This window comes from Embiotoca jacksoni, unplaced genomic scaffold (assembly GCF_022577435.1).
Source record: "Embiotoca jacksoni isolate LCO1_2020_lvr unplaced genomic scaffold, fEmbJac1.0.p SCAF_3, whole genome shotgun sequence".
NCBI classification, from domain to species: domain Eukaryota; kingdom Metazoa; phylum Chordata; class Actinopteri; family Embiotocidae; genus Embiotoca; species Embiotoca jacksoni.
This window is the reverse complement of record NW_027185381.1, coordinates 1,378,942-1,394,814: the sequence shown is the minus strand read 5'-3', so window position 1 is coordinate 1,394,814 and position 15,873 is coordinate 1,378,942. Positions and strand designations below refer to the sequence as shown.

At 42.8% G+C, this 15,873-nt stretch overlaps 1 protein-coding gene across 6 annotated transcripts in view; it reads right to left on the bottom strand.

The window, feature by feature from the left end:
* Nucleotides 1-15,873, bottom strand: part of kif21a (kinesin family member 21A) — a 56,572-nt gene that overhangs the window by 23,177 nt on the left and 17,522 nt on the right. For 3 of the 6 annotated variants that reach the window (XM_069163267.1, XM_069163265.1, XM_069163271.1), the window contains exons 2-14: nucleotides 14,186-14,408; nucleotides 9,941-10,123; nucleotides 8,488-8,628; nucleotides 7,580-7,711; nucleotides 7,311-7,481; nucleotides 6,097-6,212; nucleotides 5,338-5,533; nucleotides 5,066-5,255; nucleotides 4,880-4,946; nucleotides 4,509-4,712; nucleotides 3,121-3,183; nucleotides 1,203-1,290; nucleotides 1,013-1,127 (exon numbers count right to left, since the gene is read on the bottom strand). In XM_069163267.1, the coding sequence (XP_069019368.1) occupies nucleotides 1,013-1,127; nucleotides 1,203-1,290; nucleotides 3,121-3,183; nucleotides 4,509-4,712; nucleotides 4,880-4,946; nucleotides 5,066-5,255; nucleotides 5,338-5,533; nucleotides 6,097-6,212; nucleotides 7,311-7,481; nucleotides 7,580-7,711; nucleotides 8,488-8,628; nucleotides 9,941-10,123; nucleotides 14,186-14,408 (1,889 nt within the window). The remainder of the gene's footprint in view (nucleotides 1-1,012; nucleotides 1,128-1,202; nucleotides 1,291-3,120; nucleotides 3,184-4,508; nucleotides 4,713-4,879; nucleotides 4,947-5,065; nucleotides 5,256-5,337; nucleotides 5,534-6,096; nucleotides 6,213-7,310; nucleotides 7,482-7,579; nucleotides 7,712-8,487; nucleotides 8,629-9,940; nucleotides 10,124-14,185; nucleotides 14,409-15,873) is intronic. The other 3 variants (XM_069163266.1, XM_069163270.1, XM_069163268.1) reach the window with 3 other exon arrangements.

Sequence of the window (15,873 nt, the reverse complement as noted above, 5' to 3'; positions counted from 1 at the left end):
CTGGATCAGTTGGTCAGGCTGACATGAGTAAAGTCTGACGGTGACTGAAGAGCTCCCCCTGCTGGAGAATCTGCAGCCTGATAAACATCAGCCCTTTGCTGTGTTCCAGATGGTCTTTCCATCAGCACACTAACAAACAGCACTCGTCCATGTCAGGACTCTTACTGTGTAGGACAGGAAGTAGTGTTGTTTCAACTCACACACTGCAGCTCTGCACTGACAGGAAATGACCTCATCATGTGACCACATCAGCCTCCAAAACATCTGCAGCTTCAATTATTTTACCCAGAAATCAACATGTTTTTGTGTCCTCTGTTTAACACTCGATAAACACACTGATTCTTCTGTCCAGCAGCAGCAGAGAAGAAACATGTTGTATTCAGGAACAGCTGCAGCTTCATCACACGCTTTTAATTTGAAAATCCTTCATGGCCCCGCCCCTTCCTCTACGGAGCCAAGATGGCGACCGTTTAGGGTGAAAGTGTTTCACACTTCTTCTTTGGAGCGTTCTGAGTGATTCATCCTGGAACTGGTAGTGTTCTGATGGTTCTGTACAACATCTGGAACACAAGTACAACATCTGGAACACAAGTTCAACATCTGGAACACTAGAACAACATCTGGAACACAAGTACAACATCTGGAACACAAGTTCAACATCTGGAACACTAGAACAACATCTGGAACACAAGTACAACATCTGGAACACAGGGACAACATCTGGAACACAAGTACAACATCTGGGACACAGGGACAACATCTGGAACACAGGGACAACATCTGGAACACAAGTAGAACATCTGGAACACAAGTTCAACATCTGGAACACAAGTACAACATCTGGAACACAAGTAGAACATCTGGAACACAAGTTCAACATCTGGAACACAAGTACAACATCTGGAACACAAGTACAACATCTGGAACACAAGTTCAACATCTGGAACACTAGTACAACATCTGGAACACGAGTCATTGAGTGAGATTTTGAAACCTTGAAACAGTTTCATACCTTTTTCGTCCGACTCCGAGTCAGAATCATCAGAGCTCTCCTCCACATCCATCTCCTCTTCCTCCTCCTCCTCTTCCTCTTCTCCCTCCTCGTGGTCGCTGGCCTCCTGGACGTCCTGCAGCGGAACACATTAAACAGTTTAGTGTCCGTTGGGTTTATTCAGGCCGACTGTGAGGACACGACGTCGTACCATCTCTGCGTCCTCACTGATGCGCTCCATCCCGTCCTTCTCCGTCCCCTTCTCCAGCTCGTTGTCAGGAACGTCTTCCTTGTTGGCACTGAAAGATTCAGAGATTGTTGTGAGTCCAAGATGATTTCGAAGAGTCGTCACTGTTTAATGCAAGAAGAGCACAATGTTTTCTGCAGAAAGAGGACTGCAGGTACATCATTTAAATAAGAAGCACATTTCCAACCAAACCTCACTCACACTGCCGTTCTATCAAACCGTCGTGCAACAACACAGCTGACAACTGCTCAGGACTTCATTTAAAATCATATTTGCAGACACCGTTGTTGTTTTTAAGACATAAAATGTATATTTTTTAAAAAACATACATTAAGCTTCATGAGCTTGTTTGTCATAAAGAGATTGTAATTTTTTTTTTTAAACCAAAGAGGAGGCATCTCATCTGAGTCTGAACACAAACAGCAAAATTACAAAAAGCACAGCAGGAAAAAGCAGCACAGAATAAGTATGAACCAAATCTGTGAAGCGGAGCTGATGGATATATTTTATCCAATCACAGAGGGTTAGCAGTGCTGTGGTGGTGTTCGACACAAATCACCTGGATGGGCAGAGCAAAAAGAAAACCAAAGATGAACACAGAAGAGCAAAGAAAAGAAAAGCATCGTGTGAACAGATTCTGCACAAGAGCCGATCTACAACCTCGTTTCCAAAAAAGTTGGGACGATGTGTAAAATGGAAATAAAAACAGAATACAATGATTTGCAAATTACATACATTTTTGGACTTTGATGCAGCATCACGTCTCTATAAAGTTGTTCCAGGATCATGTTCACCACTGAGCTGCATCAACTCTTCTTTTAACAACACTCTGGAAACCTTTGGGAACTGAGGAGACCAGTTTCTGGAGTTTTGAAAGTGAAATGTGGTCCCATTCTTGCCTGATGGAGGATTTCAGCTGCTCAACAGTTCAGGGTCTCCTTTGTTGTATTGTTCATGTCCTGATGCTCCAGATGTTTTCAATGATTGACAGGTCTGGACTGCAGGAGGTCAGTTTATCAGCGGACTCTTCTACTAGAGAACCATGCTGTTGGAATACGTGCAGAATGTGGTTGGACGTTGTTCTGCTGAAATAAACAAGACCTTCCCTGAAAGAGACGTTGTCTGGATGGCAGCATACGTTGCTCCAAAACCTGAATATATCATTCAGCATTAATGCTTCCTTCCAGATGTTCAAGCTACCCATGCCATGTGCACTAATGCATCCTGTACCATCACAGATGCTGGCTTTAGAACTGAGCTGATAACAAGCTGGATGGTCCCTCTCCTCTTTAACCTGGAGGATGCAGCGTCCATGATTTCCAAACAGAATCTCAGATTGTGATCCATCAGACCTCAGGACAGTTTTCACTTCACCTCAGTCCATCTGCAATGATCTCTGGTCCATTTTCAATTAAATATGGGTTTTTGCGATTTGTAAATTATTGCATTCTGTTTTCATTTCCAAATACACAGCGTCCCGACTTTTTTGGAAACGGGGTTGTGATTATCTGAATCAGAAAATGTTTTCATAGAAGCAGGAAACAGTGTTATGAACCTTGACAGGGTTACATTGAAAACCTCTCTGCTGACTCGGTTCCAGGTTGTATTTAATACTGATTACATACTCAGTAAAAAACAGAAAAACAATGCAGGTGGAAGCGGGCGTGTAGCAGGAGGGATAAATGAAAGTTGAACAAGCACAGAGCTAAAGAAAGATTCAGGTTATTAAATGGTAAAAACTGTGTTTAATGCAAGTGCTTCTACAGCTTCACTCCAGGTGGGGAAATAGCTGCCGGAAGGGAAACAAAAAGTAAAATGAACTGCTGAAGTCGGGGCAGCAAAGGATGTGAATGGCAGCAGGAGGGAGGGAGCTGTGACAAACCTGACATCCTCCACCTCTTCCTCCCTCTCCTCCCTCTCTCTCTCCTCCAGCAGCTGCTGCAGTCTTCGTGGAGGGGTGAAGGGTCAAACGAGAGGAGGAAGCAAGAGATGAGCGAAGGAAGGAAGGAAGGAAGGAAGAATGGAAGGAAGGAAGAATGGAGGGAAGAATGGTCAGAGGAAGAAGCTACGCACTGAACAGCCCACCTTTAATAATCCTGGATAAACCTGCAGCCTCTGAGCCGACGATGGTCTCATCTTCTGATGACCATCACCTCCATGTGTATTAACCAAGTCAACTGCACATAAACTATTTAAGCATCTAGCAACTATAAACTGCCTCAGTTTACAGATTATGACTGAAAGTCCAGGAGCCTTTAAATATACATGTTTTAATAATCAGTCCCTCCAGGAGGTTTTGTGATTGTTGTGATCAATAATGTTTGATTTTGCAGTGGATTTTCTCAAAAACTTTGATGTAATTTGTTGAGTTTTTTTGTGTAAAAATGGCAGGAATTAGAAACAATTGCAAGAAAAATGTTATTCTTTTAAGCACCAAATGATAAAGGAATTCATATATAATCACTTCCTGTGATAATGATCACAGAAATATTTTAGTTCTAATCTTTTTTTTATGTATTTATTGAACTTAGAGAACCATGGAGATGAAAGGTCCTACAAGTTCCTAAAAGGTCCTAAAAGCTCCTATAAGCTGCGTATGTTTCCAGAACAGACCGTCTGTGACTGGAATATAGAAACAAGGACTACATCAGCCTTTCAAAATAAGAGCTTTAGATGCTGTTTAATTCATGTTCATTCAACACATAGACCTGCTGGATGAAACAAACAAAGAGACGTCTCTGACAACTGGACGTGTGGAGAAAACTCATTTAACATCCAGTAATATGGAATCACTTCCTTTGATCACAAACATTTAATCACTTCATTTTAATGTGAAGAACACATTTCCCACAAACCCCGTCACTTCCTGTTTCTCCTCTTGTTCCGGTAAACAGAGTTAATTTGGTGATGAAAACAGGAGCAGAGACTTTGAGATATTTTTGTTAATAAAGACAGTTTTGTCTCAAAAGATTTACTTTATGTTATCAATACTTTCAGCGCAGATTCTGATGATGACATTTTTGCAGAAAACTCGAGGGAATTTCAAACATATTGCAACGATCACACTTCCTGGAGGGACTGAATAACTGTCTTCACATTTCCTATTAAAAATGTATAACAAGCCAAAGTGGCTTCTGGGTAAATGAATCTGCTTTTGGACAGTTATGAAGGGTCTAGGATAAATTAAAACTAATTTCCATCCCAGTTTGAAAGTTATTCAGATGTCTGCACGACTCAAATGATGCCGTCGGGCTGAAACGCTCTCGTTACCTTTTCTTCTTCTTCTTCTCTCGTTTCTTCAGTTTCTCGAGGTCTTTCTTGGCCAGCTCGATGATGTCGGAGGTCTCCTTCTCCGGGGCCAGCACGGTGGAGGAGAAAGAGCTGGGGCCTCCATACAACGACTGGCGGTTGGAGGCGCGGGACAGATTCTTCCTCAGGTTCTCGCTCACAGCTTCGCTCTCCAGGAGTTTGGCCCTGAGGACGGAGAGCAGACGGCTGAAGACCGAGCACCCCCACAACACACCACCCAACCTTAACATGAACTAAATCTACCCGCATGGCGACATATCAATATGTCCTGTTAGAAAAAAAAATACATATAATAAAATCTCAAATAATAAAGGTCTTCTCCAGATATTTACCGAAGCTCTTCGATCTCTTTGATGTAGCTCTGAATCATGTTTCCGATTTCCTCCGTTCCTCCTTCACCTGGACGGGAGACAGCGTTGATTTCAGATGAGGGAGATGCAGGAAGAAATGTCACGTTGTGCCTTAACAAATATAATAAACCACGACGACAATAAACAAGGACAGGTGTGCAGCCGTACCGGCCCGGGCCAGAGTCTGGTTGGCCTGGTCGCTGAGCAGCTGCGTGAGCCGCGCCCGCTGGGCGTCGATGGTCTCCTGCATGGCTTTGACTCGCACCCTCAGGTTGCTGTTCTCCGTCTGCAGCATGGAGATCTCGTGGAACATGTCGCTGAAGCTCTCCACGCCGTCCTCGCCCGCCATGCGTTTACCCTGCGGTGCAGGAGGGGGGACACCTCGTTACTTTCACTGCATCGTACGGAGCTGTTTCTGAAAACTCCTCCCGTCTCCTCACCGTCTTGTACTCCATCAACTCCATCTGCAGGCGAGCGATCTCCGTCCTCAGAGCGCTGATCTGCTGGCTGGCCTTGTCCTGGTTCACCATCACCTTGTTCTTGATGTTGCGCGCCCGGTTGGCGTATTTCAACGTGTTCAGGGTCTCCATGAAGTCTCGGTCGGACGGACTGATGCACGCGATCATCACGGTTTGGCTGAGAGAAGGAGAAAGAGGTGGTTGATGCAGCTTCTCTACATTTCCGGGTATTTCTATACACATGATAGATTTAATGAATGCAGTGTTTGAAAAATGCAAATTAGATTCAAACTAAGCAAAACATTATTTCAGACGGATGAAAGGTGATAATATTTTGATTTGTATCTGCCGGCAGCCTTAGATTCTCTTAACCAATAAACATCAAATTAAACTTCACGTGTACTGTTGTTAGATACTGATAACAATACAAAATATAGGAATACATTTTAATTATACAACACTTTACAAAATAAAGTTAAATGAAAGAACCAGGATTAAAATTTAAGTGCATAAAATCAGGCGATTAAAATAATACAAATAGAATGTGAAAAAATAAAACTAATTAATTATACATTTTAATATCACCATGACAAATTTCTGGGTTTAATTTAGTTTTCAGACGAAAACAGAATCTTTTAATGTTAGTTTGAGGATTACTGTTAAACTGTCGACTCATCAGTTTGCATCGGGTCGAGACGACGCTTCGCTCGAGGTGAAACGTGAAAGGAGTCGTCCACCGACCTGTTTCCTCCCAACGAGTCCTGCAGCAGGCGGGTGAGTTTGGAGTCTCGGTAAGGCACGTGGGACGCCCGCTTGCATCGGTCGCCCAAAGCGCTGATTACATTCCCCAGAGCGAGCTGAGCGGGAAGGACGGACATATTTCATAGTAATGCAGCAATTTACTGAGGATTTATATAGGTCACTAAATACACAACGTACGATCACATCTCATCGTCTCTTAAACAGCTGCTGTTGGTTTAATCCACCACTTTTCTTTTAGATCATTCTGATTAGTGACGTCTTGTAATCTTGACTTCGCCTCCTCAGTTACACAATGAATGAGAAACACAATCACAGCCAACAAATGCGGAAAAAAGGGTCAAACACAGCTTCTTATTTCCTGTTTAGTTCCATCATCGAGAAGGAACGAGAGGAGGAAAGAAAGAAAGAAGGAAACAAGGAAAGCTAGAAGGACGGAGGGAAAGTAGAAAAGAAAGAAGGAACAAAAGAAGGAAATAAAGAAGGATGGACAGAAGGAAAGGTCGCTGGAAAGGAATTGAGAAAGAAAGAGATAAAAAAAGAAAAAGAAATAAATAAAAAAAAACAAACAAACAAACAAACAAAAAAGGATAAAAGAAAAAAAGAAGGGAAGAAAGAAGGAAAGAGTAAAAAATAGACGGAAAGGAGGTCAGAGAAGGAAACAATGAAAGAAAGAAGGACAGAAGGAAGGAACAAAGGAAAGACAGAGGGAAAGAAGGAACAAAGGAAGGAAAGGAAACACAACCATTAACATTAAACATATAAATTCTATTGAATTTTCCATTGTTGAAAACTCAGCTATTAATGAAATAATGACTGAATGCATGTTTCTCTTCTTCATGAATGAAATCAGGGTTCAGTTGTCTCTGGACGGCAGCTGCTGGATGTTTTGGGGTAAAACAGTTCTTGTTCAAAGGTTTTGATGCAAACACAGTTTTACTGAGAATATATTCCTCTCTCCTTTCTGGGTGTTTCCTGTTGCATCATCACGGCTTCGTCCTCTTTCACTTATGAAGTTCAGCCACTAGGTGGCAGTCTGTCTCTAATGATCACTGAACACAGCCTGAGCAGTGAGGAGGAGGAGGAGGAGGAGGTGGAGGAGGAAGAGGAGAAAGAGGAGAAGGAGGAGGAGGAAGAGGAAGAGGAGGTGGAAGAGGAAGAAAAGGAGGAGGAGGAGAAGGAGGAGGAGGACTCACCAGCCCACAGTTGATGGAGATGCCCTCTTTGGCCCGGTCGCCCGTCGCTCCGGTTCTCTTCAGCCTCTCGGACCCGGCGAGGTCCACGAAGTGAAACTTGGCCGTCAGCGTCTCGTACTCGTCCATCTCCGAGTTCCCGTTGGAGACTTTGTTATCGGTCTCATTATCCTGCTGAGTGGAGACATGAAAACACGGTGAGCGACGCGTCCTGCTTTAAACCAAACGTTGAGGAGGTGTCCTGCTACTTTCCCGTGTTTCTCTGCTCTCACATTGTCGGAGGTGCAGACGCGGACTTGGCAGAGGTGGATGGTGAAGATGGCGTGAGACCGAGAGCTCTGAACGTTCATCTGAGTGCTGGCGGTGGTGCGAGACAGAGCTCCCAACTTCAGGCACTGCATCATCTGAGGAATCGCACAAATAATACCCAACATTAAAACAAAAACAACGATGCTCAGCAAATACTCTGTGGCGTTCATAAAAGTAAACATCAGTGCAGCAATGAATAATACATTAATTATGAATAAAGGAAGCTTCATTACTGTAATCTCTGTAATGGTAAAGAGGCTGTAAGCACAAAGACCTTTGATACTCAGTTATCCATAAAATATTTAGAGCCTTTGAACAAAGGAGCAATAAGATATTTCCAGAAATAAATCCCTCATGTGAAGGGTGAGGGTCGGCACCGGCATCTGTGGACCACATGTTCTGGAGTTACTCAAAAATATCAGATTATTAGAGCTCCAATTCTTGGAACTATAGATTCTAACATTGGGGGAAAAAAATAACATGGTATGTAATGTGATATGATTTGACCCTTTATAGACTATTTACACTACGTCTAAGGTTTCAGACAAATCCACAGACTGGATATAAAAGAGTTCGTAGCTTCAGGTCTGTAAAATGGTTCTGATCCAGAAGTGTCTTCAGCTGCAATACCAGCGAGTGCCACTAGAGGTCGGCTCCAAAAGGCCTCCGGCTCCATAGACTCCCATTCAACTTCTCATCAAATTCCCAGACAATAAAATTTCTCCACCAGTTACAGTAATAAACACAGTTTAAAAAAATAATAGTAATTAAACATATTTAGACCCTTTAATCATCGAACTGGTGCAAAAGAAAGAGCCACCAACAGAGTGCGCTGCTGAATGACTAATGACAGTCTGATGGTGTCCTTCACCTCGGCCTCGGAGGACACGGTCCGCGTGGTCACGCCCACCGTGTAGATCCCTCCGGCGGCGTCTTCGTGGATCTTGATGTGAGATTTCTGCTTCATGTCTCGTGTGGAGTCAAACAGGTCCAGAACTTCCTCGTTGTAAAGCTGCAGGACGGCAAACAAAAGACAAAAGACAGAAACAGAACTTTACATAATAGGTTGAATCATCACAGCTGATAGGAGCTCAAAGTTTTTATACTTCAGATCTTCATCGTTTCATCTTGAATTTCATTTCAGACAAGCACAAGAAGGAAAATAATGAAACAGGATGAACAACAGCAGCTTATTTCTGATTAAATAGAAAGAAACATGAAACCGCATGATGGAGAGAAATGATGGTGGAATGCTGACGCTAACACAACTATTGTTCCTGATTGATCTCCAACCCCGATCGGTTTCCTTCGTGGACGGCTGATGCTGTGATCTGATGTTAAATTTGCATCTCACTGACCTTCGATAGAATATTTACAGTAAAATTAAAATACTAACCAGACAACAAACTCCAAAATGTTATTTAGCCCCGAGTACTGTCTGCAGGTTCTACTGTCACGCTGCATGCAGGCCCAACAACCTTCAATAATAATAATAATAAGTATGAAGCTACATGCTTTGAGTGCTCAGTAACCACCATGTTGACGGTGAAAGGACAGTTGGAGGACGATGCTCAGAGTTCAGAGAGCCTGAAACTATAAAACTCTTCACTCCGTCCCCGGAGGACATTATTCCCTCCCCACCTAAATACTGAAATGTTTGGAAATGGATCTATTTAACCAGAGATAATATCAAAGACAACTGACGTTGGACAGTAGAAATATTTCAGGGCCTTGATTAGATATTAGCTTTTCCAATCATCATCCTCATCATCATCATCATCCTCATCCACTGGCGTATGAGGGGAGTTGTCTGCCTGAATCTCTAAAGCCTGCAGTGAGTCTCGGTGTCCGATGGATTTACCCTCAAACAGCTGTTACTCCTGCAGGACTTTAATCACACAGACAGAAACTGATTTACATCATTTGGAACAGGAACTGTGAATCTGTCTCTTCCTGTCTGGGATTTCTGAATAAATCTGGTATCTCTCCTTAGTTTCATCCTCCTCTGCAGCTCCTGTCTCAGTCTGACGGAGCAGCACAACTGTCAGCTCACATCATTCCTGTTAACTCTTCCTAACCAGACTCAGACCCCCCCCCCCCTCCCCCCCAACACCCCCTAATCCCCTACTGACAGCTGCTGCAGTTCAATTGTCACTGGATAGTTTGCGGTGATGGAGCGCTGCTGTCACGGCTTGTTAAACGGCCGGTGTCAACAATACGAGGCTGACCGTGACGTCTCTGTCTCGCCCGTCCTGGAGCTCCAAGAGGAACATCTCACGGGTTTCTTTTGTTTGTTTAAACTTTGCTGTGAGCTGCGTTCGTACCTCGAGAAACTGGGCGTTGATCTTGAACTCGGGCACCGGGCTGCCTTGCTCCTGGGCGGCCTGCCGGCGCTCCTCGATGCCCTTGAAGAGGTGGTGGACGGCGCGCGGGATGATGCCCAGCTCCTCGTCCACGATGTTGACGTCGAAGCCGGTCCCCATGGTGTACGTCTTCCCCGAACCCGTCTGGATGGGAAGGAACAAATGTCAGAAAAAAAGCACAAAGATACGGACCGGACTCCCAGAACAGAGTATGATTTGTGACATCACAAATAGTTTTTTAAAGGTGATACTGGTGCGTTTCCACGGAAACCTGAAACCTCCAGAGCACAAACATTGAAAAATGGTTTTAAGGGTAAAGTGAAACAGAATATATTTACAAACTATACCAGACTTTTTACTGACCGAAGATGTAAATGTCATTTTAAAGTGGTATTTTATGTGTAAAAATGTCTGCAAGGGATCTTTAACTTCTTTATATGTCAGAGTTTGAATAATGTTCGACAAATAAAGATATATAATTATATTCTGTGAAGACGTGTCACTACTTTGTTCTTACTTCACTTCTGCATTATTAAATCTCTGCTATAAATGTTAAACTGCATTTTTTTTTTTACTGTTTTTATGTGCTCATTGCAGATCTCTGCTTACTAACTTTATTTTTATTGGATAAACATCTGCCTTCTTTTACCCCAGCGTTTCCTCGGATGTCCTACATTTCCCAGAATGCAGTGCCTCTCTACGGTAGCTCCACATGCAGCTGTTTGTTTTTAGTCAGGATAAAGTGTGCGACTCTGAAAAAGAAAAAGATGAAGAACCGATCCATCGCTTCTTTATTAATCTTTGTTTCTTTAGTGAATCATTTATGTTTGAGAAAGTTTTAACTATTCCAGAAAAGAAATCAACATGAATTAGAAATGATTCTTATACTTCTCGTCTCTCCCACAGTGTGTTTGATAAAACTGAAGCGGGGCTTTGAGCGATCTCCAGCTCTTCAGATCAGACAGATTTATCCTCCACATCATCACTGTCTGTTTCTATCTGCAGCCCAGTTGGGTCGAGTTCTTGTGATGCGGCCGAGTGGGTCGCTCTAAATCTAGATTAGTCCGTGTAAAGCCACGGAGGCGAGCGGTCCTGATCCGGGGGCAGACGGTGTGTTTGTGCCTCCAGAAGTAGGCCGGCAGTGACAACGAGCCGTTGCCGCGGAGACACATGGTTAATTCGGACACACATTAAAGATGTATGGCTGTCTAAAAGGTGCGCGCTTCACTTCACTTCACTTTTGAACCGTGCGAGTGCTGTACAGCGGGAGCTCTGTTGCCACGGCAACCTGAGCAGTAGGGGGAGGTACGGGGGAGGTGGGGGGTGTTATGGGGCTAAAATGTTCATGTTATTTCCACTGGTGATGGAAACGAAGAGGAGGAGCAGGAAGAAGAGGACTGATTGGAGAAAAAGAGGAGAGGGGGTGGAGCTTCAATATCAATTAATATGCAGATTATTTTTTCATTTAATTGTAAAATCTATTTGAAAACAGTGAAATATGTGCAAATGAATTTCCCAAAGCAAGATGCAACATATTCAACTGATGGAATTAATCAAATTTACAGACTGTCTATCACAAGACTGAAGAAGGTCGCACACTGGAACCTGCACATTTGCCGCATTTTCGCTCAAAAGGAACTTTATTTATTATGTTTATATAAATTGTTACACATTACTCATCCAATGCACCATCCACAGCAATAATGTGGCTTTAGAAAAATCCATGTAACGAAAGCTTTGTTAAAACTCAGCCAGATATCTGTTGTTCATTAATTGTAAAGATTTTTTTTTTAACTGTAAACAGCAAAAAAAAAAGTGTGTCTGAAACACAACAAATGTCATGTTACATTGAACTACAGATATCAGTTATATGGAAGAGTTGCAGCATTAATGATTGATATGTGTTCATGTGGATGAAGTTGCTCTGAATGTTCAGTGACATCGTGAATCAGGATGGATCTAATAAACCAGCTGTTCTTAAAGGTCCTTTAAGATGCAGCTGCACCAGTGAGAGAACTGGGAATGACTGTTTCTCCAGAAGAACTGGGAATGACTGTTTCTCTAGAAGAACTGGGAATGACTGTTTGTTTCTCTAGAAGAACTGGGAATGACTGTTTCTCTAGAAGAACTGGGAATGACTGTTTCTCTAGAAGAACTGGGAATGACTGTTTCTCTGGAAGAACTGGGAATGACTGTTTCTCCAGAAGAACTGGGAATGACTGTTTCTCTAGAAGAACTGGGAATGACTATTTCTCCAGAAGAACTGGGAATGACTGTTTCTCCAGAAGAACTGGGAATGACTGTTTCTCTAGAAGAACTGGGAATGACTATTTCTCCAGAAGAACTGGGAATGACTGTTTCTCTAGAAGAACTGGGAATGACTGTTTCTCTAGAAGAACTGGGAATGACTGTTTCTCTAGAAGAACTGGGAATGACTGTTTCTCTAGAAGAACTGGGAATGACTGTTTGTTTCTCTAGAAGAACTGGGAATGACTCTTTCTCTAGAAGACCTGGGAATGACTGTTTCTCTAGAAGAACTGGGAATGACTGTTTCTCCGGAAGAACTGGGAATGACTGTTTCTCTGGAAGAACTGGGAATGACTGTTTCTCTAGAAGAACTGGGAATGACTGTTTCTCTGGAAGAACTGGGAATGACTGTTTCTCCAGAAGAACTGGGAATGACTGTTTCTCTAGAAGAACTGGGAATGACTATTTCTCCAGAAGAACTGGGAATGACTGTTTCTCTAGAAGAACTGGGAATGACTGTTTCTCTAGAAGAACTGGGAATGACTGTTTGTTTCTCTAGAAGAACTGGGAATGACTGTTTCTCTAGAAGAACTGGGAATGACTGTTTCTCTGGAAGAACTGGGAATGACTGTTTCTCCAGAAGAACTGGGAATGACTGTTTCTCTGGAAGAACTGGGAATGACTGTTTCTCTAGAAGAACTGGGAATGACTGTTTCTCTGGAAGAACTGGGAATGACTGTTTCTCTAGAAGAACTTGTCGGATTATGAGATTATGAGATTATGAGCTCCCTCGTGATTTAACATGCTGATTTAATTTGGCCACAAAAATGAGACTCTGTATGGAAAACCAGGAGACACACATGAACCAAGATTATGGACGAATAATCTCCATGTTGATCACAAAGTTTTATCATTGATCTGCATTAAAGGTCAAAAGGTCAAAGGTTCAACAATCAATGCATTTTGACTTTGTAGACGACCACAGCTGGTAGTTTACTGAGAGAGTACTAAAGATCAACTGCTTATTTGTGTTCATATTTTCCTCATCATCTCACCTCGTTAACTTGTAGCTGCAGAAATATCTCCTGTGGTAAAATAACCACTGATCACAAATCACTGATCTTTTATAATAATGATCTGTTGTTTACTGTAACATGAAGCTATTACTGCCTGTTGACGCTGGAGCCCTCTCTGCTCTTCCCTTATATTTTGTTGAGGTTTCTTTCATATGTATACAATTGTTATGCACTTAATAAAGAATCTGCTATATTGCCATAAATTTTGTAAATCCACTTTTTGTCTTTCTTGCGGGAAGATCATCAGCGTCGCTCTGGAGCTAGCAGCCAGGTCGCTACCGTTAGCATAAAGACTGGAAACAAGGTAATAGGAGCTCTGCTGAGCTCTCTGTTTCCTTCCTGTTTCCTGTCTTTGTGCTGAGCTGAACGTCTCCGACTGCAGCTTCATATTAAGGGTACAGCAAGACAGAGAATAAGTGTGTTTCTGGAAATGTCTAAGTCGTTCATTAAAACTACGGCGGGACAAATACGAGCTCTCAGCGGTCCAAATTCCTCTTTTTACACAAATGTCAAAACTCTCCACCGCTCACATCCCCTTCTCTGTCTGTCCTCACACACACACACACACTCACACACACACACTCACACACACACACACACACACACACACACTCACATACTCACACACACACACACACACTCACACTCACACACTCTCACACACACACACACACACACTCACACACTCACACACACACACTCACACTCACACACACACACACACACACTCACACACTCACACACACACACACACACTCACACACACACACACACTCACACACACACTCACACACACACACACTCACACACACACTCACACACACACACACACACCCCGAGCAGCGTCAGCGCTGCAGCTGTGACACCGAGGACAAAGACTCGCCTGTCCGTATGCAAACACGGTGGCGTTGTAGCCCTCGAAGCAGCCCTCGATCAGCTTCTCCGTGGAGGTGGAGTAGATGGCGTCCTGCTGGGAGTCCATGTCGAACATGAAGTCGTAGGTGAAGGCCTTGTCCTTCCCCAGGATCACCTGAGGCTCCCCGGGCATCACGTACGTACAGATGTGACATCCCTCGATCTTCTCGCGGGCCAGCTGAGGACGAATCCTGCAGGAAGGACAGAAACCGTCAGAGACTTCCCGACGTACAAGGCGTGTTTTGTTTGGGTGTGTGTAGACGGATGATTCAGGTAGAAGGCCCCTTGGAGCTAAATATAAATGAAACAGAGGTGAAAGGAAACATCTGATACACCACTTTGTTTCACGATAACTCGAGAGTGTTTCTGAGACTCCGATCGGAGCAGCAAAAATACAGAAATAGAAACCGAAGGCATCACGCAGCCAGAAAATGTAAAACACCAAAACCACTGAGCCAAACTAAAAATAGAAGGATCCAGATCTAAGGTGTGTTCTTTATGTATTTGTTGTGGAACTTCTTCTGATCTTAACTATGAAGCGGAATAAAAATATTTCCCTCTGAAATGTAATGAAACAGTAAAATGGCCGTCAAGTAAAGTACACGTTCGACAACACTGCACTTATATACAGAAGTTTGGAAAACGTATCTAGTTACTTTCCACCTTAATGTCCTTTAAAAGTAATCTAAGTATTTATTACTGAGAATAAAATAGATTTAGTAATCTGTGGATTTTATTGCCATCAGAATACAGGAACAAATATGCAGCAATATCACATTACTGTTGTTTTTTTTTTTTTAAATGGGGGCAGGATTGCCGTTTTTGTTTGTAGTATTATTTTTTGAAAGGGACTATATAAATATAAAGCACATATATATTATCTTTACAATTATTATCTACAAAGAACAAAGGGATTTTAAATATTATAAATTATATTCATATGCTGCAGCAGCTTCAAACAGGCCTCATGTTGGAGGACGCTGATGAAGGTCCAACGGCTGCCGGAGGATTCGAACCTGCGACCTTCACGTGTCACTACGACCTCTGGAAGCTCACTGCTGAACAGTTGAACTCAATCCTGGAGCTGCTGCATGAAGCAGTGAAGGGATATTACTAATATTTCATCACCTGGGTATTAACAACACGTTGTAATCAAACTGATTGAGATCTGCCCGTCCAACATTAAATATCCATTATTTTTGACTTCATGTGAGAATCGTACCACGATAACAAGACTACCATGAATTCAGCTTTTAACTGCTTTTTAAAAACACTGAAACAAAAGAAATACGGTCTACTTTTGACTCTTTTTAACATATTATCTAAACAGTTAACTGTCCACATGGATTTTTACTGTGCTTCACTTAGTTAAATCATGTATAGGCTTCTTTTTAACCCTGAACAACATAATCTCATCTGCTGCAGATGTGCGGTTCTGCGCTGCCAGAATCTCCTCGACCCAATAATTTGTTCCATGAAAGCTGCCAGCTGGGTTCAAACGTCCCCGTCGATCAGTGTGAGCGGCGAGATGCTGAGGATTCATTATGCTGCTTGGAACTGAAATCTGACAGGGATTAACGACTTTAACGTGGACGATGTGTGTTAGAGCGCGCGCGCACACACACACACACACACACACACACACTAGAAATAAAT